Source organism: Eumetopias jubatus, unplaced genomic scaffold (genome assembly GCF_037043125.1).
Source record: "Eumetopias jubatus isolate StellerSeaLion01/CBP00866 unplaced genomic scaffold, mEumJub1_p1.0 scaffold_3, whole genome shotgun sequence".
Lineage (NCBI taxonomy): Eukaryota > Metazoa > Chordata > Mammalia > Carnivora > Otariidae > Eumetopias > Eumetopias jubatus.
In genome coordinates this window covers 55,210,625-55,231,577 of record NW_028274809.1, presented here as the reverse complement: position 1 = coordinate 55,231,577, position 20,953 = coordinate 55,210,625, and the positions used below count along the sequence as shown (strand labels likewise).

General features: G+C 39.0%; 1 protein-coding gene across 1 annotated transcript in view; it reads right to left on the bottom strand.

Moving 5' to 3' along the window:
* The window catches only part of PDE11A (phosphodiesterase 11A), a 376,001-nt gene that overhangs the window by 198,972 nt on the left and 156,076 nt on the right, over positions 1 to 20,953 (bottom strand). The window contains exon 5 of the mRNA XM_028123415.2: positions 15,360 to 15,424. Within this exon, the coding sequence (XP_027979216.1) occupies positions 15,360 to 15,424 (65 nt within the window). The remainder of the gene's footprint in view (positions 1 to 15,359; positions 15,425 to 20,953) is intronic.

Genomic DNA, 20,953 nt, shown 5'->3' with positions numbered 1-20,953 from the left:
CAGTTGACCTCCATAAGCTACTTTATTATGTTTGATCTCAGTACTTATTCATGTGCCTTGCTGTCCACAGAACATTTTTATAGCTTTCTTCTCCTCTGTGACAGTTTTTCTAGAGTGACAAGCCCATTGGTCCAAAATAAACAAGGGTAATGAGAGGGGTTGTCTTTCATTTGAGTCTTCATGTTCAAAGGCAGGAAAAAGAAAAGATAGAAATTACATATGTTTAAGAGATAAAGGTTAGATACTTGAGAAATATGTGTTCTTGACTTTCTTAAGATTTTGGAAGACATATGACTGCTTTTTAAAATGTTTCCTCTCTTTCATTGATGTTTAATTCTTATAATTAGCATCATGCAAATGGTACATGGACACATACACCACTATGTCAGGGAGGATATTTATAATATAGGGTTATTTGGGGGGGAAACATGCAAGCCCAGAAGTATCAAAGTGACATAGCTCCTTGGGAGGTATGCGTAGGTCAGATATAAAATGTTTCAGTGGAAACACTCCAATCTCATAACACTCCGTATATTTTTAGGGAAAGGAATCAGAAATATACACTTGACTCTGCAACAATAGAGCTTCCTGGTAAAGAACTAGCCTTTATACCAAGAGGGAGCCTCAGAGTTCAGTTTCTGGTACCAGTCTTGTCTTCTGCTGAGCTAACTCAGATCTGCTGAACCACCTCTTTTCTAGACAATGGAAAGGGGATAAAAATGAGACTCCTGGGCCATCTGCACCTCTCTTCTTCAATTAGCAACATTAAATATTGGCATCATGAGGTTCAGCAGCCCTGAATTTGCTAGACAGTAGTCAAGAAGAATGTCCTAAAGTTCTTGTTTTAAAGGAAGTGACATAGCAACACAAATCTTGCTTCTGTTTCAAGATGACTGGGGGTGGTGGTGACAGTGCTGTTTTAATTTTTAACATTTTATTTTATTTTATTTATTTTTAAAGATTTTATTTATTTATTTGACAGAGAGAGAGACAGCGAGAGCAGGGACACAAGCAGGGTGAGTGGGAGAGGGAGAAGCAGGCTCCCTGCCGAGCAGGGAGCCCGATGCGGGGCTTGATCCCAGGGCCCTGGGACCATGACCTGAGCGGAAGGCAGACACTTAATGACTGAGCCACCCAGGTGCCCCTTAATTTTTAATATTTTAAAGGTTTTCTTCATTTTCTTGAAATCAGAATAGGTATCATCTTTTTATTCATACAAAACACCCATCACAGGCTTCCTAGCACATGCTTTCTAGCACAGAAGAAAGGAGATCCATGAAGAAAAAAAGTAGGAAAAAAGAATATATTCGTCACATACTGTGGAAATGTTTTGTCTTATACCCGTGTGTGAGTTTGTCTATCGTTTCCTCTCCCTCTAGGTAAGAGAAATTAAAAAGAAGAGGATTGTCTTCCAAATGGGCAGACTAAGGGCCACTGAAAACTTGTTCCTCCATAAAAGTAGGAAGAACACTAGCAAAAATTGTCAAAATCAACTTTTTGAGAACTCTGAAAATTAAGGAAAGGCTTGCAAAATTCTGAGGAGTATTTATTCAAGAAGAACAGTTGAATTTCTGTAAGGACAGCAAGTTTTTTTGGGGGGGTCATTTTCACGGACTTTATTCCTGTCTCCCTCTCCCCAACTCTAGGGTAGCTAGAAGACCAAGAGCTACATAATCATGCAAGCTGTGAAAACCAGCAGCCTAGCAGCCACTGGCAGAGGGAGAACAGATTTGGAGCTCCCTAAAAGTCCAGTCCCCAGAGTGCTGTCATTATTTGACCTGTTTGGCAGCTCCATTAGAAACCTCCACTCACAGAGCTTGTCTTTATGCGACCTGACTTGGGGCTTGCTCACTGAGAACAGCCTTCACCTCAGGGCATTTGGGGAAAAAACCGGCAGCAATTGTTTAACACTGCAACTGCTGTAGGCAGGGATAAGAGTTGCAACTAACAGGAAGTGGACTAGAAAACTTGAAAGAAGTAGCATGGAAATGAGATATTCCTAGGGGGTTTTGAAAAGCTCTGACATATTCCTGGAAATCTAGAAGGGCACACTCATTTGCAGAGTTGTATGTATGCCCAGCAAAGACCCAAGAAGGCCCTAAGTCCTTACCTCTGGCTGACCCTGAAGCTCTGTGTAAGCAGAAAGTGAAAGCTACGTAAACTTCCCCTCAGAGAATTGAAGGTATCACCCACATGCATACAGATACCCTCAGCGAGGCTGGACGATTTACTGGCTCAAGGCTTTTAAGGAAAGCTATGTCCAGTCATTTGCTGATAAGAAGCTAACCAAGCAGAGAATTCAGTTGCCACACACAACAAAGAATAGTTCAGGAAAGTCACTGAACTACAAACAGTAGCAACAACAATAACAGCAACAAATAGAAGCAACAACAAACCCTAGATGGAGTGAGTGGGAAGTGAATCTGATCTCCAGTTTCCACACTATGTTATTTAAAATATTTGGTTTTCAACTAAAAAATAACTGAGACATACAAAAAAATGGGAAAGTACACAGGAAAAAAAGCAGTCAACAGAAACCATCCATCCCTGAGTAAGTCCAGATGTTGGACTTACTAGAAAAAGACTTTAATTGAGCTATTACAAATATATTCAAAACACCAAAGGGAACCAAATCTAAAGAACTACAGGAAAATAAGGGAACAATGTCTCAACAAACACAGAATATTAACAAAGAGTTGGAAATTATAAAAAAGAATAAAAAGAAGTTCTAGAATTGAAAAATGCAATAACTGAAATGAAAAATTCACTAAGAGTGTTCAACGGAAGGATTGAGAAGCCAGAAGAGAAAATCACCAAAGTTGAAGATAGCTTAATTGAGAATATCTGATTTGAGAGGCAGAAATTGGGTAGAGTCTCAGAGACATGTGAGACACCATCAAGCATATGAACATTGCAGGAGTCTTCGAAAAACAGGAGAGAGGAAAAGGGGCAGAAAGAATATTTGAAAAATAATGGTTAAAAACTTCCCATGTTTGGTTAAAGAAATATTAATCTATACATTCAAAAAGCTCAACAAATTCCAAGTAGGATAAACTCAAAAGGACCAACACCTACACACATCCTGACTAAACTGCTGAAAACCAGTGACAAAGAAAGAATCTTTTAAAAGCAACAAAAGAAATGTGATTCATCACATACAAGTGATTCTCAGTAAGATTAAGAGCTCCATGATCAGAAACCATGGAGTCCAGAAGGTCACTGAATGACATATTCAAAGTGCTTAAAGAAAGAGTGTCAACCTTATCAACAGATTATGTAACACATTTCATTCACTTGTACTAAATAGTGGTATACAAAACTTACACAAGGAAAACACTCTCCAAGGTGCCAGATTTGAAGCACAACATATATTTGAGTGAAAAAATTTTTGAAGGGGTAGAAAAGCCACAGGAAAAACAATGTGTGTAAGGGTCATATTATTTGATGGAATCTACAATACCATGGGTTGTATGTTTCATATGACCACCATATTTAAAAATAAATTAAATTAAATTTAAATTTAAAAATAAATTAAAAATAACAAATATAGGCATTGATTGAGGCCACACATACTACATATATGAATCAAACAAGGCTTATGCATCTAAAGCTGTGTTTTTCAAACTGTGGGTCACAGCAAATTAGTGAATCATGAAATCAACTTTATGAGTTAGGACAGCAGGTTGTTTTTAAAGAACAGAATACATCAGAATACATAGCAAATACATAGCAAAGGTAAGCATAGTTTCATAAAACTTGCTTTTGATAAGTATGTGTACATTTTTGTGTGTATTTATATGCATTAACTAGATTTGGATATAAAATATATCTTTTGTTCTACATTGTAATTAAAAAGGTTGAAAGTCCACCACCTAAAGGATACCCAAAGAAATTGGCACAGTAGGACTCACAGGGAAGACATTTAACAACTTTCTTCAAGGTAGAAGCAGAATTTCTGATTCCTAAAATCCTCATCAGGGTTAAATAGCAAAGTCCAGGCGAAGGTGGGTTACATCACACTTTCTGGAAACATAAGCCCACTCCTATTCATAATGTGGATAGGTGCTAGAGATCATCTCACCTGGGTCAGGTACATCTCAGGGTTGTAAAATGTATCATATGACTGCAGGGTACAATCACAATAAAGTGAATAAACAAAATCCTCTGTCATCATTCTTAGTCTTTTTAGGTTAAGATGGTCTATTCCAAGTTTATTCCCAAATATATCATTGCTGCTGGACAAGAACAAAGAACATCTCTGGGAGTCTTACTTACAGACTCATGAACCAATCTTAGAGCTCATCCTGTACTTCTGTCTCATTATAGTCACATCTTATGGAAGTCAGTTCCCTTTTAAAAACTGGCCAGATTTGGGCCATCGGGGCTGGAAGCCTGAAGGAAAGAGTTACAGAGGAGTAAGGAATGCTTGCAAACCACTGCTGGGAGGAATAATTTGTTTGCAAAACTAGATCTGCACAGAACTCTAAAGAAAGGAAAAAAAATCAATAAGGCATTGAAACATAAGTTTCAATATTCTGACCTAAAAAATGTAATACAGAAAACTAATATTGAGAAGAATCAGAGGGCTGTCCAGTCTAAAAACTGAAAGAAACCCTAAAGGTCCCCTAAGGTGCTTCTCAAAGTTGAGATATATATACCCTCAGGGGTAGGTGTAAATGAGCTGAGGGGTAGAAAAGCCACAGGAAAAACAATGTGTGTAAGGGTCATATTATTTGATGGAATCTACAATACCATCGATTGTAAGATGCATTGTTATTTTTGAATCAGTAAAAAAAGACAAAAAATGCTATGAGGCAATTTGTTCTTATCACTTACACTATTTTAATTTTATTTTAAAAGATCTTTTAGATTAGACATAAATGTTATGATATGCCATTCTTGAGGGAAAATTTAAACTATACAAGTTAATTATATATAAAAGGAAAAATCATAAGTAAAATAAATTGACTAAGACATTTCTAAAATTTCCTCAAATTCAGTGTCACTCTTCTGAATCACTTTTCAATATGGAGTCATCGATGTTTGCAGATAACATCCTCTGAGCTATCAGGATGTAGAGGATGCAGCATTTCTTTTTTTAAGATTTTGTTTATTTATTTGAGAGAGAGAATGAGAGATAGCACAAGAGGGAAGAGGGTCAGAGGGAGAAGCAGACTCCCTGCCGAGCAGGGAGCCCGATGTGGGACTTGATCCCGGGACTCCAGGATCATGACCTGAGCTGAAGGCAGTCGCTTAACCAACTGAGCCACCCAGGCGCCCGGATGCAGCATTTCTTACAAGAGGGCTCTAGTGTCATCTCTGGGACTCTCTTCCAAATCACCAGCACCCTCCTGCAAGTTTTGATGCTGGCGTTCTGTTGAACTTAGTAGGAAGTATCACTGGAAAGTTTTTAGACAAAACCAGACTCATAGTCTTCCCTCCAGTGATCTTCAGTTGGTTTGTTGCCAGAAATTTTAAGGGGTTGCTGTTGTCTAGTCATGCCATCAATGATTCTTTAACTGTGCAGCCACATGTCTAAAACTGCATCAAGACCTAACATAATTTGAAGGTTATGGAGGGCTCCTGGTCATCTGTTCTACATGGCTGGCTATGCATCACTCCTTCACCAGCTCAGCTGCCATGTATTTATCTGTGTCTGTGTTCACATCACTGAATTCAATTTCATTCTCAGATGAGATTGGGTTCAAACTCATGCACTAATAGTTCCTTAGTTTCCTATTTCTGCACAACAAACTACTACAAAATTAGCAGCTTGGAACAATACCCTTTTATTATCTCACAATTCTGGAGATCAGAAGTTTGTCATGGCATAGCTGGAATTGCTGCTCAGGATCTCACAAGAGCAACATCAAGGTGTTGACAGAATTGCATTCTCCTCTGGGGCTTCTGGGGAAGAATCAAGCTTGTTGTTGGAAGAATTCAACTCCTTGTAATTGTAGCACTGAGGTCTTGGTTTCCTTGACATGTGGCCCCCTCTATATTTAAGCCAGCAATATGTGTGGAATCCTGCTTGTGTTTTAAGTCTCTGACTTCCCTTATCGGCTGCATCTCTCTGTCCTCAACTAGAAGAAAGCCCTTAAGTTTTTAAGGGCTTGTGATTAGATTGGGGCACCTAGGTAATCTGGAATGATTTCCCTATTTTAACATCAACTGATTAATTGCATGTGCAAGTTTCTTTGGCCATGAAATGTAACACATTCATGGATATGACAACTGAAGGTGAGGGCCCCAGGGGCTGCAATTCTGTTTCCCACATTCAGTTTGATTTTGTTGTTTAAAATTAAATATGGTGGCAAGTTTTAACCATTTGACATTAGACATGGCATTATGTTGAAATGCTACATTTTGTAATCTATGTACTTGATAGTGATCATATTAGTACCCTTGGCACTGACAGGCATGTCAAAGGACACTGGGATTTTCTCAGCATTTCCTATTTGACTAAGTTCATGGTTTCCTTTTCTCTTTAATTGAATCACTTGTCCCCAGAAATTTAACAGCCTCCAACACATTGGAAGTTTTTGACAAACTGATAATCCACACTTTAATAGCAGTCTTGATCAGGCATGAAGTTGGTTACACCAGCCTCTTACTGTTTTGAAATTTCTTTCATTTATTGTGAGTGCTTTGGCAATTTCTCTTGTCTTCAGTTGCATGACTTGGCATTGGTAAGTAATCCTTTAGTACGTATTTCAGGAACAAAATATAGTCTAGCTTCATCTCCCTGTGAGTTTCTTCCTCAGTTGTTGCTTTGCAAGAACATCTAGACCATGGTCAGTTTCCCAACAATACACATTTTCATCACTAATATCAAATTTATACTCCATTTCTTGTTTCCATGTTTTTCTGTGAAACAATAACTGTTCATTTCAATGCCAGATCATAGTATAATCTCGTTAGAGACATATTAAACAGCATCTAAACCCAATTAAGGCCTCAGCCTTAATAGAGTAAAGCATTAGATGGCCAAGAGAATTTCTTCCAGGCAGAAGCCTGCAGGAAAGCAGAGAGTACTGCCCGTAGCACTGCTGTTGGACTTAAAAATTTAACACTTAGTAACCTGCAAATGTATGCAAATGACTTAACCTCTCTGAGCCTTAGGTTCCTCATTTGTAAAATGAGGACAATAAAGTCTAATGCATTGGGCATTCGTGAAATTAACTTAACATAAGTGTGACATATGAATCTTTCAATGACAGTTAATTCTCTTTCTTTAATTAGATAAAAAAATCACTATAATGCACAACAGCTGATTCATAGACTCAATGCTTCCTGGAACTTTGTTGCCAGAAGAGAAATTTAGTAGATATTATCTATTTCATCTTCCTCATTTAATGAGTGTATTAGTTTCCTCGGGCTGCCATAAGATTTCTATGAACTTGGTGGTTTCCAACAGAAATTTATTTTCTCACAATTCTGGAAGCCAGAAGACCCAAATCAAGGTATTGGTAGGGCTATCCTCCCTTTAAAGGATCTAGGAGAGATTCTTTCCTTGCCATTTCCAGCTTCTGGTGGCTCTTACTGTTCCTGGACATATATATATATATCATTCCAATCTCAGCTTCTGTCTTCACATGGTTTTCTCCCTTATGTCCCTGTATGTCCTCACCAGTCATTGGATTTATGGTCCACCTATGTCCAGCATGATTCCACCACAAGATCCTTAATTAATTGCATCTGTAAAGACCCTATTTCCAAATAAGGTCCCATTCTCTTTTTTTAAAGATTTTATTTATTTATTTATTTATTTATTTATTTATTTATTTATTTATGAGAGAGAGAGAGAATGAGCAGGGGGAGGAGTAAAGGGGGAGGAAGAGGGAGGAGAAAGCATCTCAAGCAGGCTCTGCACTCAGTGGTGGGATCTCACAACCCTGAGATAATGACCTGAGCTGAAACCAAGAGTCAGACACTCAACTGACTGAGCCACCCAGGGTGCCCCCAAATAAGGCCCCATTCTAAGGTTCCAGATGGACACAAATTTTGAGGGGACACTACTCAACCCACTGCACTGAGGAAAGAGGTCTTACTGAAATAACATTTAAAAGAGAACAAATTTCTAACCTTACATACCTCTGAGTGTTTAAAGATCTCTTATTTTTTTCTACTTTATATCCTCAGAAGTGGCCTGTAACAGTGTGACTTCTAGGTTTTGCCAGGTAAGAGTGACTGCTCAGAAGAGCCTTTGGATGAAACACCAGAGCTCCAGTAGTAACTGAAGACAGCAAGCAAAGGACAAAGTGGGTGCAATATTTTAACACTGAGCACAGCAGACAGTTCAGACAAATCCCTTAGCTGTCCCATCCCTGGGAATTTCTCACTGGCCATGTTTTCCCTGCAAGTTTTAGCCTCTACCCACGTTTCTCAGCCCCCTTGCTTCTTGAAGAGTTGGTTTGCTTCTCCTTACTCCTTCATTTTTTTCCTGAATTTTCTTCTTGTTAGACTCCTTTTAAACTCATACCCCTGTATTAGTTTCCTACTATTGTTATAACACATTTCCACAAACTTAAGTGGCTTTAAATAGCGCAAGGTTATTATCTGACAATTCGTACCATTCTCTAGGGGAGAATCCATTTCCTTGCCTTTTCTAACTATACAGCTTGCCCACATGCCTTGTCTCATGGCCCCATTCCCCTCTCTTCAAAGCCAGCAAGGGCAGGTCAAGTCTTTCTCAAACTGCATCACTCTGACCTCTGCTTCTCTTGTCACATCTCCTCCATTTATAAGGACCCTTATGATTACACTGAACCATTCAGATAATCCAGGATAATTCTCCCCATCTCAAGATTCTTTTTTTTAAATTTTTAAAAATTTTTATTGTTATGTTAATCACCATACATTACATCATTAGTTTTTGATGTGGTCTTCCACGATTCATTGCTTGTGCATAACACCCAGTGCTCCATGTAGAACGTGCCCTCCCCAATACCCATCACCAGGCTAACCCATCCCCCCACCCCCTTCCCCTCTAGAACCCTCAGTCTGTTTTTCAGAGTCCATCGTCTCTCATGGTTCATCTCCCCCTCCGATTTCCCCCCCTTCATTCTTCCCCTCCTGCTCCCATCTCAAGATTCTTATGCAGATCTGCAAAGTCCATTTTGCCATGTAACATTCACAGATTCCATGGATTAGGACCTGGATATCTTTGGGGAGTCCTTATTCTGCTACCATTTGTCCTCATCTTTTCAAACAGAACATTTTAGCTCTCCACTCTCCAGGCTGACCTGCATGCCAAAAGGCTCCTTAAACCAAACATCTTGCCCTTTAGCTGCTCTGAGATTTCTAGCTTTATTTTTCTCCTCTCCTTCCAAATGAAAAATATAGCATAAATATTAAGGTTTTTTAAAAAAAAAGGATCGCTTCCCACTAAAATAAATTTTGTCCCCTCTACTCACTATTCTTAGAAGGCCAAAGTGGTTACAGAGCTCAGGTTTTAAATAACAATATTTCCACTATATTCCCTTAAACTTGAAAAATTCCCCTTTAATCAGTGTTACCTTCTAGAAATTATAGACATTTGGCTTTAAAAAAAAATACCTTAAGGAGCACAGCTGAGAAATTGTAAAGCAGCATCCAAACTTACACATAGGAGACAGATCAATAGAATTTGGCCAAATGTATTTCAAACGAAGTAAAAATTTCTGCTAAGATGTCCACAAATGTTCTTTTCCCATTTTTAAGTTACACATGATCATTCAAACTACCTGTTTCCACTGAGGATAGAAAAGAGGTTTTTAAAGTTTGAATAAGAGATCCAAGAAAGTTTATTCAAGTTGATCCACTAAATATTCTTAAATTAAGCTTCATAGGAAAGGTTCTAAGAGTGAGATCTGAGGAGGTTGAGCAACAAATGAATCAGATAAAAGTCTTAATTTTTTTAAAAAGTCAGCATTGAGAACACAAGATGACTGTAAATAATCAATGCATTAGCAGTATTGTGTCCTAAAAAAGTGAGGTACATATCTCCTTCTGATCTGTTCTGATTCTGGAAAAAACTGGAAAGTATATCCCATTCTGGGAAATACCACTTTAAGAAGGACTCCGACAAGCTAGAACACATCCAGGGGAGAGTAAAAAGAGTGGCAAAAAGTCTGGACCACGAAGTATAAAAATCGTCTAAGAATAGCAGTTGCTGACCAGGAGAAGGTAAGCATAGTGGATCCATGGCAGTCTTCCAGTACTGAACAATTGCAACTGGGGTGAGGCAGTAGATTTAATCCCTTGGTGGCTTTAGTTTGCCATTCCTCTAGCACGTCTCCCACTCTACTGCCCCAATGAGTTTTCAAGACACAAATCTCAGTATGTCACTGTCTGTGGTTACTCCCCCATAAGTAAGCATGTAGCCAGTCTCTAGGCCAATTAAGAGGGTTTGAGCATTTCAGGACCCGATAAGACCCTTGCCCCAGTCAGTTGGCATTCTAGGCAGCTGGATGCCCTTACGGGGAGTTAAGGGTCAACATCATCAATTATGATGACCTCTGTGATAACAGCACAGCCCAAATTAAAGATCCTGAAACATGCCTCATTAGCTTTCTCACCTCTGCCTCCGTTTACAATGTTTCCTCTTCCTGGAAGGTAGTTATGTCACTAACTTTCCATCATCCTAGAGGACCTAAGTGAAGTTTCATCACATCCAAAAGCTTTCCCTGAACATCGTCTTCCGTTTTTACCCAGATGAGTTGGGTGCCCCTCCTCTTTATTAAAATACCACCTGGCACAAACCTTTTACAAAAAGTATTGAATTGCTCTGCAGTCACTGACTTACTTGATAGCAGGATATATGAGCCTAAATTGAGATGCATCTGTACATGAGAAGGCATTTATTTGCACAAGGTAATGTGCACAGAGGGAAAGGGACTGTGAGGGGGAGGTTTTGAGCATCTAAGCCTGGTGGCCAACAGGTAAGTAAGGTGGGGAAACCAAGAGAGCAACTTAATGGCTGGCCTTCAGTCCGGATTCTGGTTCCTAAGCCTGGCCTCATGGACTAAATCCAAGTTATGGATAAAGAAGGGCTACAGACAAAAGCTTTGGGAACTGAAATATTTGGAAAAAATGGGGTACATGCAAAGCTATTTAGGGGCCAAACAACAAACTATAACACATGGTCGGGAAAGTGAGCCCTCTTCCCACTTATGCACTCATTACCCAGCCTTGCTCAGATTTGAAAAGGCCACCGGTACCTCTGAGACAATGCAATGAATTCTGGAGTGGGCAAGAAAGCCCATGCCCAGCAGATGCTGCTCTGTTATGTCTAGAGGGAAAGGATTTAGAAATGGACACTTGGGAAAATGATGAGTCAGTAATAAAATTATTTTGTTTCTGTCTGTTTAAATCTTAGGGACTCCCAGAACTAGTTTAAGAGTGGCTTTTGCAAGGGGCTGGAGGGTTTTATACTACAAGGGGGAAATGACCAGCAGCTAAATTATCACTGTATAATTTATCACTGTTAATGTGACTCTACTCACAGTCATGGTCTGGAGGACTGGTGAAATCTAGTTATGGTTATATTATATTATATTCTCAACCTACTCCGACCTCTGTTCATTAGCCTTGAGATCCTTGAAGGCAGAAACTGCTGGTTTTTAAAAAAAATCTCTGTGGCCCCATTACCTATCTATTTCCCATCATGGAGTAGGTACTCAACATACAGCTATTGAATGAAGGAATAAAATTAATGAAAGAGCAACTATCCCGAATGGACAAATTCAGGAAAAATAGGTGGAAGTTATAGGAACATAAAATGCTCTTCTAACAATTAGAAAACCCTATCAGTAGAAAAATCCCATGGTGACACAGTGAGAATTTTTTTTTTTTAGAATTTTAAGTTTTGGGAATTTTATTTTTTTCTTCCTTTTTTTAATTTTATTATGTTATGTTAATCACCATACATTACATCATTAGTTTTTGATGTAGTATTCCATGATTCATTGTTTGCGTATAACATCCAGTGCTCCATTCAATACGTGCCCTCTTTAATACCCATCACCAGGTTAACCCATCCCCCCTCTCCCCTCTAGAACCCTCAGTTTGTTTCTCAGAGTCCATAGTCTCTCATGGTTCGTCTCCCCCTCCGATTTCCCCCTCTTCCTTTTTCCCTTCCTACTATCTTCTTCTTTTTTTTAACATATAATGTATTATTTGTTTCAGAGGTACAGGTCTGTGATTCAACAGTCTTACACAATTCACAGCACTCACCATAGCACATACCCTTCCCCATGTCTATCACCCAGCCACCCCAACCCTCCCACCCCCCACCACTCCAGCCACCCTCAGTTTGTTTCCTGAGATAAAGAATTCCTCATATCAGTGAGATCATATGATACATGTCTTTCTCTGATTGACTTATTTTGCTCAGCATAACACCCTCCAGTTCCATCCATATTGTTGCAAATGGCAAGATTTCATTCCTTTTGATGGCTGCATAATATTCCATTGGGTATATATACCACATCTTCTTTATCCATTCATCTGTCGATGGACATCTTGGCTCTTTCCATAGTTTGGCTATTGTGGACATCGCTGCTATAAACATTGGAGTGCACATACCACTTCGGATCACTACATTTGTATCTTTGGGGTAAATACCCAGTAGTGCCTTTTATCACTGGAGGAGCTGTCAAAGATGCCCCAGAGGAGGTACATACCTCAGGGAGAGAAATGCATCAAATCATTTCTAACTCTCAAACTGCTTGGTATTAATTACACGAAAACCAAGAAGAGCGTGGCCATGACAAAGGAGTTAGCCCCACAGGGCAATATGCAAAAATGATGGGTCAGCAACAAAACCAGTTTTTTAAAAAAAATCTTCAAGGACTGTCTGTAAAAATCAGCACCTTAAGCCAGATTTCATCAGAATTAAAACCGTACCCTGAAAGATTATTGCATGAAGCCATAGACGTTTTATCTTCAAAAGCTATCCTATTATAACTTTGAACAATGTCCAGAGGACTAAGGTATCTAATGGACATTATCTACAGCGAAGATGTTAAGTGATGAAAGGTTAAAGGAAAGATATACAACGTGTTGAGAGCAGGCTGTGATTTGTAGACTCATAGCCTGTTTCAGTGACTCTTCCACAGCCTCTGGCGAAGTAAATGCTAGAGCCACTCATCTTTATTCCTTTAACTTCCAATAAATGACTGAAGGATCCCCCTGTCTACAAGAGGGAAATTACTAGACAATGCAGGAAAGGTTTTCTGAGATAAATGAATATTCTACATCAATTTAAAGGCCACAAATAGAATGATGGAGAGTACTATTTTATAATGTCAAAGTTCAAAGGTACTTTTCAAATGTCTCTTTAAAGAAAATCTGACCTTTCTTTCTTTCCTTCTTTCTCTCTTTATTATCAGAAAGTTTGCCAAGGACACTCCGGGCCTTGGGTCATTCTGTTTTGACATGGAAGTTCTTTCATCATTAAAAATAATTGAAAGACCAGAAATATTTAACTCTGCAGTGACCAAGAGGACACATTCAGTAGCATAAAAAAGAACAATATTGAAGCACTTGGATTTCAAAGGTTGCATTTTAATAACTCCATAAACCTTGCCCCCCTCATGTATGAGGGAGAGCTTACATGAGGCCATGACTAGCTCAAGGAGTAAGTATGAATACACATTTTTTTCTAATATATTTCATGTTATTTTACATGAAAACTTTATGAAAACTGCTCAGTACACCACTAGTAACTCTCTATGTCTAAATATCTTTTTTAGGTATAGATTGGCTGACATTAGGTATAGATGTGGACAAAAATATATTTGCAGGAAAACAAAAACCTTTTATGAAAGGCCTCTTTTTCCCCATCTTAAGGTATAATTTACAGACAGTAAAATTTAGCCTTTTTAGTGTACAGTTCTGTAAATTTTGATAAATGCAGTCATACAACCACCACCACAGCAAGATACAGAAAAATTCCATCACATCCCCACATTCCCCTGTGCCCCTTTGTAGTAAGCCCCTCTCTCCATCTCCAGCTCCTGGAAACTACTGATCTGCTTTCTATTTCTATAAATTTGCCTTTTCAAGAATACCCTGTAAATGGAATTATATGGTATGTAGCAAAGGCCTCTTTTAAATTTCATGCACTGGATAAAAATTAAAGTAAATAAATGAAGTGTCAATGTTAATGTACTGATTTCTATTGCCTGAACTTAAGGCAATGATGGATATATAAAATCAAATTACCCTTGAATAGTACATCTTAAAGCAGGTAGTACCCAGGGAGCCTTCTGAATATAGAGATTTTTAGGACTTCAATTTTGACATATTGAATCAAAATCTCGCAGTGAGGTTTCTGGGAATTGTTTTTATCAAGTTCTCCAAGCTTGATTCCGATTGATCAGCCAGATTTGGGAAACATTAACCCAACAGATATTCACTGTATGAGATTAACTACCAAGCTGTAAATCATGTGTGGGAATAGGATCAAAGTTCAGAGGCTGTTGGAGAGTTTCATCAGGTGACCTTGTCCTTGGATGTGGCTACCACTTACTGCCTGCAGGACCTTTAGCAAGTCACTTAAATCGCTGAACCTTGGTTTTCTCCTCTGTCATGCCGGGGTAATGATGCTGACTTCATAGGATTATTTTCGGGATTAAAGGCCTATAAAGCCTTTAGCTAGAACCTGGCACACTTGGCACTCAGTGATTGGAAGCTGCTTATCTTGCTGGCATTAGTATCAATATTAACATCATTATCATCACCATGGCACCAGAAACACTTTACTTGCCTTTCTCCATATTTCTGCATTTTTGTCAGTTTCACTATTTCTTAGTCCTTCCTCTAGAAGGGACCAAAGTAAACAGAATCCACTTTTGTAGGCGCCCAACTGGTATTCAGGGCAGCGCAAAGCTCACAGAAATTCACTGATTGTCTCCAACCCTCACCTTTACCTCAAAGATGTCAATGGGAACAAAAAAAAAAAAAAAGGAATTACTGGAAACTCTCCCTCTTTCCCAAGGGTATATTATTGGCCAAATATAAGCAAACAGAGGGAGGAAGAGAAGCAAAGGGAGGGAATAAAGCAGAAAATCAGGCTGTCTGTGTAGTTAGGGAATATCTAAAAATTGACTTCATTCATTTGCAGTTTTATTCTGTAATGTAGATACATGTATTTTTAAGCTACAGTTTCTTGAAAATTTTTACTATTGAAGTAGAGTTGACATAGAAAAGCAGCAGTTTTTATTTAAGCTGTGAAATACAGAAGAATGATGGTATTTGGCTGCACTTGCCGATCTAAAGAAAGAACTTCTATCCTCAAAGAATTACACGATGCTGCCAACACCAAGGACTGAAGACAAGGAGCAAAAAACAAACCTGAAACTCACAAGCCCTACCTGTTCTCAGCATCGGCACTGCACTTTGGGGACATCAATTCAAAGGATTTGGTGAACTTCACCACCTGCCACACACAGAAAGACATAAAGTCAATTAAAGCTTTTTTGCAGTTTAAAATAATGCAATAAACATCTTTCATCTTTATAATGATAATTACATAATTGGAGATTAAGGAGGAATTTTAAGTGGAGAAGTCTCAGGGGGCCGAAAAAGAAAATTCTATTCTACTTTTTGGATTTTACTTCTAACATGGCATACATTGTCAAAGTTTTGATACATTTTACTAACTATGCATATATTTTTTTCAAGTTTTTATTTAAATCCCAGTTATTAATATACAAGGTAGTATTAGTTTCAGGTATAGAATTTAGGGATTCAGCGCTTCCATACAACACCCAGTGCGCATCGTAACAAAGGTCCTCCTTCATCCCCATCACCCATTTAGCCCATCCCCCCCCACCTCCCCTCTGGTAACCCTCAGTTTGTTCTCTAGAGCTGGGAGTCTGTTTCTTGGCTTTCCTCTCTTTTTTCCCCACTCATATAAGAAACAAGACAAATGAACATCGGCGGAAAATTAAGTGTGTTATATTTTTACAATGAGGTGTTTACTATCTTGTGGTAGTTCTACCAAGGGACATCTCACTTGGAAACATTTTAAAATTTTTATTGCCCTTTTAACAATCTGATCAATATGCATGGAGAAGAAGGTGGAGACAAAAACCTAGAAAAGGATGTCCTCCATCAACCCCAGGCTCCTGAAGTCACCTTCCCCGGTTTATCATTGTTCTCAGGTGAACATTTTTTGCCACCAACCCCAGCCTCCTGCTCCAAGGGTAAAGAAGAGAAAGCCATCTTCTTCAAGAATCATCCCTAGTGTAGACACTTCTTCTCTCACCTGTCTCGTGAATCCGGCATATTTGGTGCAAGAACCTGATCAAGACTGATTACACTGAAAGAAAATTTTGCACACAAGAAATGTAAAGGTAGTTTTCCTTATTATTAGCAACTATTGAGTTCTTACTATAAACCAGGCTCTACGTCAGAAGCTTCTTGGACTATTTAAGTTCCTTAGTACAACTCTATAAAGCAGGGATTTTTATCTTCAGTGTATAGATGAGGAAACTAACCCACAATTTTTAAGAAACTTGCTCAGTTTCACAGAACTAAACGGGGGCACATGGGGTTAAAGCAAGCCTGCATGATTCTAGAGTGCCAGTTCTTTCAACAACACTAAAAATGTGGAGTGGGAAAAGCACCATTTCTCGCCCTCTTCTGACAAGCATGATAGAAAAATGAGGCCCTTATACTGAAAGGAGTCATCTGAATGTCACTGGATGCTTCCAAGTTTGACATTTAGATTTGCCATAGCTGGATGCAGTCATGCTTCAAAGGCCTTTTAAATTAACCACTTATGAGGAATGGATGGGCACCTGAGAAAATGATTTGGAAACTGGGAATAGATTAAATATTAAAACAGCTTTATCAGTGAGGTAATGGACCCAAACTAAGAAAATGCAACATTAAGAAAAAGATAAAAGAAAAGAAAAGCCCATCACAAAGAAAATTGTGTGTGACTAGTTGACTGTTGGGCAGTGACAACAGATCAACTGCAAGGAAATGCCCTTGACAACTAGAGCACACATTTCATTTCATATTCCAGTGTGAACTGAGCCTCTACAAAGTCCTTCATTGTGGCCAATTTTATGTTTTAAAGATGGTCACAACACTATCTCCTATCCTATACTCTTCACTACAATACGACCCTGCCACCCTCCTACCAAGTGGTAGGGTCTATGTTCCCTCCCTTTGAATCTAAGTGGGCTACTGACCACTTTGAGCAATAAAGTATATAGAACGGATGTGATGTGCCTTCGGAGAGCATCATAAAAGGCGATGTTCCTTCTGTGTTGTCTGATGGAATACTTGTGCCTGGAGCCCTGAGATACCATGTAAGAGGTCTAGCTACCTTAAGGCCATTTTGCTGAAAGGGAGCCCAACCACATAGAGATGCCATGTGTAGCTGTTCTGGTCAGAAGCTCAGGCTTTAAGTCTTTCCTGTCTAGGAGTCAGACATATGAGTGAACAAATCTTCAGATGATTCCAGTTCCCAGCCTGTAAGTCACCTCTGGTCTCTATGTTTTTCCAACTGTATGTGGCCCCAGATATCCTGAGAAGAGGCAGGCCATCCTTGTGGTACCCTCTCCAAATTCCTGATCCATAGGATCTGTGAGCATAACATGTTGATTTAAGCCTCTAAGTTTTGGGTTTATCTGTTACACAGCAAAAATAACCAGAACACTTGTCTTAATTGAGGACTTAAACAGAAATCAATCACTTAGAAATCTTTATCCACTTGCAGTATTCTTGGATCTCATAAGGCTAGTAAGCCACAAAGAAACTATTTGCTATCACCAAATAATAAATCTCTCAAACTATACTCCAAATAATTTTTAAAGTTAAAATTATAATAAGGTAAAAAGTAGTAGCATTTCATTTCTGTTTGCATAATAGAAAATTGTCACAGATTTTAAAAGAGGGAGTTAGTCCTCTATCTCTGCTTTGATCGTCCATGATTTGTGATTTCTTTCCATTATTTTGTTAGATGACAGAAAATTCTTTCCCTATTTTATCATGTTTATGCTGTTGCTATGGACTGTATGTTTATGTCCCCCAAAATTCATATACTGAAACCCTAATCTTCAACATGATGGTATTTGGAGATGGAGTCTTTGGGAGGTGATGAGGTCATGAGTGTGAAGCCTCATAATGGCTTAGTGCTTTTATAAGAAGAGGCAGAGAGAGCTTGCTTCCTCTCCTTTTCTCTGCTATGTGAAGATACAACGAGAAGATTGGCCATCTACAAACCAGGAAAATTGCCCTCACCAGACACCGGCTCTGCTAGTGCCTTGATCTTGGACTTCCCAGTCTTTAGCACTGTGAGAAATAACTTGTTTGTTCTTTAAGCCATCCATTCTATAATATTTGTTATAGCAGCTTGAATTGACTGAGACAACTATATTCTCCCTTTTTGCTGCAAATATGTATGAGGCATTTTACATACATTATGACCAATCTTTTATGTAGATATCAATGCTTACAACATTCTGGCAAGGTAGATAATATCATCCCCATTTTATTGAAAGGAAATTAAGGTGCAGAGGGGTTAAGTGGTTTCCTGGAAACCATACAACCAATACACTGCAGAATTGGGATTTGCACCATGTCAGTCTGATTCTACAGCCCCCAGTTTCCACACTACTCCTTGCTTTTGTAAACATGAGCAAAATTGTGACACCAAATTATTTGGACATGACTCCTTCAAAGTCAGAATAGTTAGATAAACTCTGTCTTTATTTATCAATTCTATAAATATTTTTCGAGTACCCATTAATGCCTGAATTTGAATAAACACAGACTAAAAGTAGGTTGAAGTGAAATACTTGGCTTAATATAAAACTAATCAAATTACCAATACACTATTAATTGTTTCTGCATTTGGAAATAAAAAAGGAGATACTTTTTTTTTTTTTTAGGTTTTACTTATTTGAGAGAGAGAGAGACAGAGATCATGAGCAGCGGGGAAGAGTAGAGGGAGAAGCAGACTCCCCACTGAGCAGGGAGCCACATGCGGGCTCGATCCCAGGATCCTGGGATCATGACCTGAGCTGAAGGCAGACACTCAATGGACTGAGCCACCCAGGCACCCCACCTTTTTTTTTTTTTTAAGAGAGAGAGAAAGAGTGCAATTGGGCAGGGCAGAGGGAGAGGGAGAGAGAGAATATTAAGCAGGGTATGCACCCAGCGCACAAAGCCCGATGTAGGGCTAGACCTCATGATCCTGAGATCACAACCCAAACCCAAATCAAGAGTCAAATGCTTAACCCACTGAGCCACCCAGGCACCCCTCAAAAAGGAGATACCTTTAAATTCCCTGACCGGAGAGATGAGATTAAACTCCTCAGTATTACTAAGGAATACTTCATTTGGCTTCCTTTTCACTATTAATTAGAATACTTTACAACTCTAAAAGGATAGATAATAATTCCTGAAAAACTGATAGCAATACAAATTGGGTTGTAAAAGAGGGAGTAAGCCCCCTTGTGGGGTCATTAAGGATCATTCTGACAAAGTCCCAGAAATTATACTTGGAAAGGCATGTGAAATTAAAGAATTCATCACAAATCATAGAGAGGGGAGCATGGTATGCTCAGAGGATCATATAAAGTCACCCAAAGCCCAAAGTTTGGTCACTGCAGGCAGGGAAAGAGCAGAGCAAGGACCCATGGTAAGTACCTTTATTGGGGTCAGGGGTAAGGTAGCTTGTGGCACTTGGGAAACCTGCTCTTTGGGTAATTTGAATGTAACTGGGTCAACACGGAGAAGAAGGAAGGGGCAAAATGGGAATGTCATCATGAGGCTTACTGCTTAAACACACACGTTGGGGATGGGTACCCAGAAATGGGCAATAACTAGGTAAAAGTTCAAAACAAGCAGGCTGAGTGCAGCACTCAGTGAGTCATTGAGGCCACAAAGAACAGCTTGACAATGCACAAATGAATTTTATCCAAGGAGAAATGCAAATGATTTCTGTGCAGTAGTAAAGGTAAGCCCATAGTTACAATTTTATTGTCTGGATGATAGTAACCATTTTAGAAATCTAACCTAGCAATCTTACCCTAGCATTCTTTCAGTAGCTATTTTATTTTATTTTATTTTATTTTAAAGATTTTGTTTATTTATTTGACAGAGAGAGAGAGACTGTGAGAGCACAAGCAGGGGGAGCTGCAGGCAGAGGGGGAGGGAGAAGCAGGCTTCCTGCTGAGCAGGGAGCCCGATACAGGGCTCAATCCCAGGACCCTGGGATCATGACCTGAGCCCAACACAGAAGCTTAACAAATGAGCCACCCAGGCATCCCTTAGTACCTATTTTAAAACTGACTTCACCACCTCACTTGGTTTATCTCTTTAATGAGTTTAATAAATTTTTGGTACATGCTTGCTTTAGATTTATGCAAGGGTTAGGTTTTAACGTTTTGAAAACTGTGCTTCTACACAACAGATATGTACTGAGTGTCTGTATGTGTCAAGGAGCATAGGGCACTGGACTACACGTGGGAAAGTAAATGGAAAACAGTCTCTGTATGCATGAAGTCTACTGTATCCTAGGGAGCTCAATTTGCCCTGGCCTCTCAAGATTAGTTCTTCCTCGAATAATAAGGAACTTCTGCTTTCCACATCTTAGGAAAACAAACTTAAGAAATGTTCAGAGATTCAAAGAGAAAAAAGATTTTTTTTAATGTTTAAAAAATTTAAAAAAAAAACCTGCTAAAGGATAGTGCTGATAAGAAATGGAATAGAAAATCCTGGAATTTTAAAGCTATAAAATTTATCAGTCTAGAATGAGAAAGAGAATGGATAAGATAAACAAATAACCTTTTTTTTTTTTAAGATTTTATTTATTTATTCATGAGAGAGAGAGAGGCAGAGGGAGTAGCAGGCTTCTGAGGAGAAGGGAGCCCGATGTGGAACTCGATCCCAGGACCCTGGGATCATGACCTGAGCAGAAGGCAGATGCTTAACCATCTGAGCCACC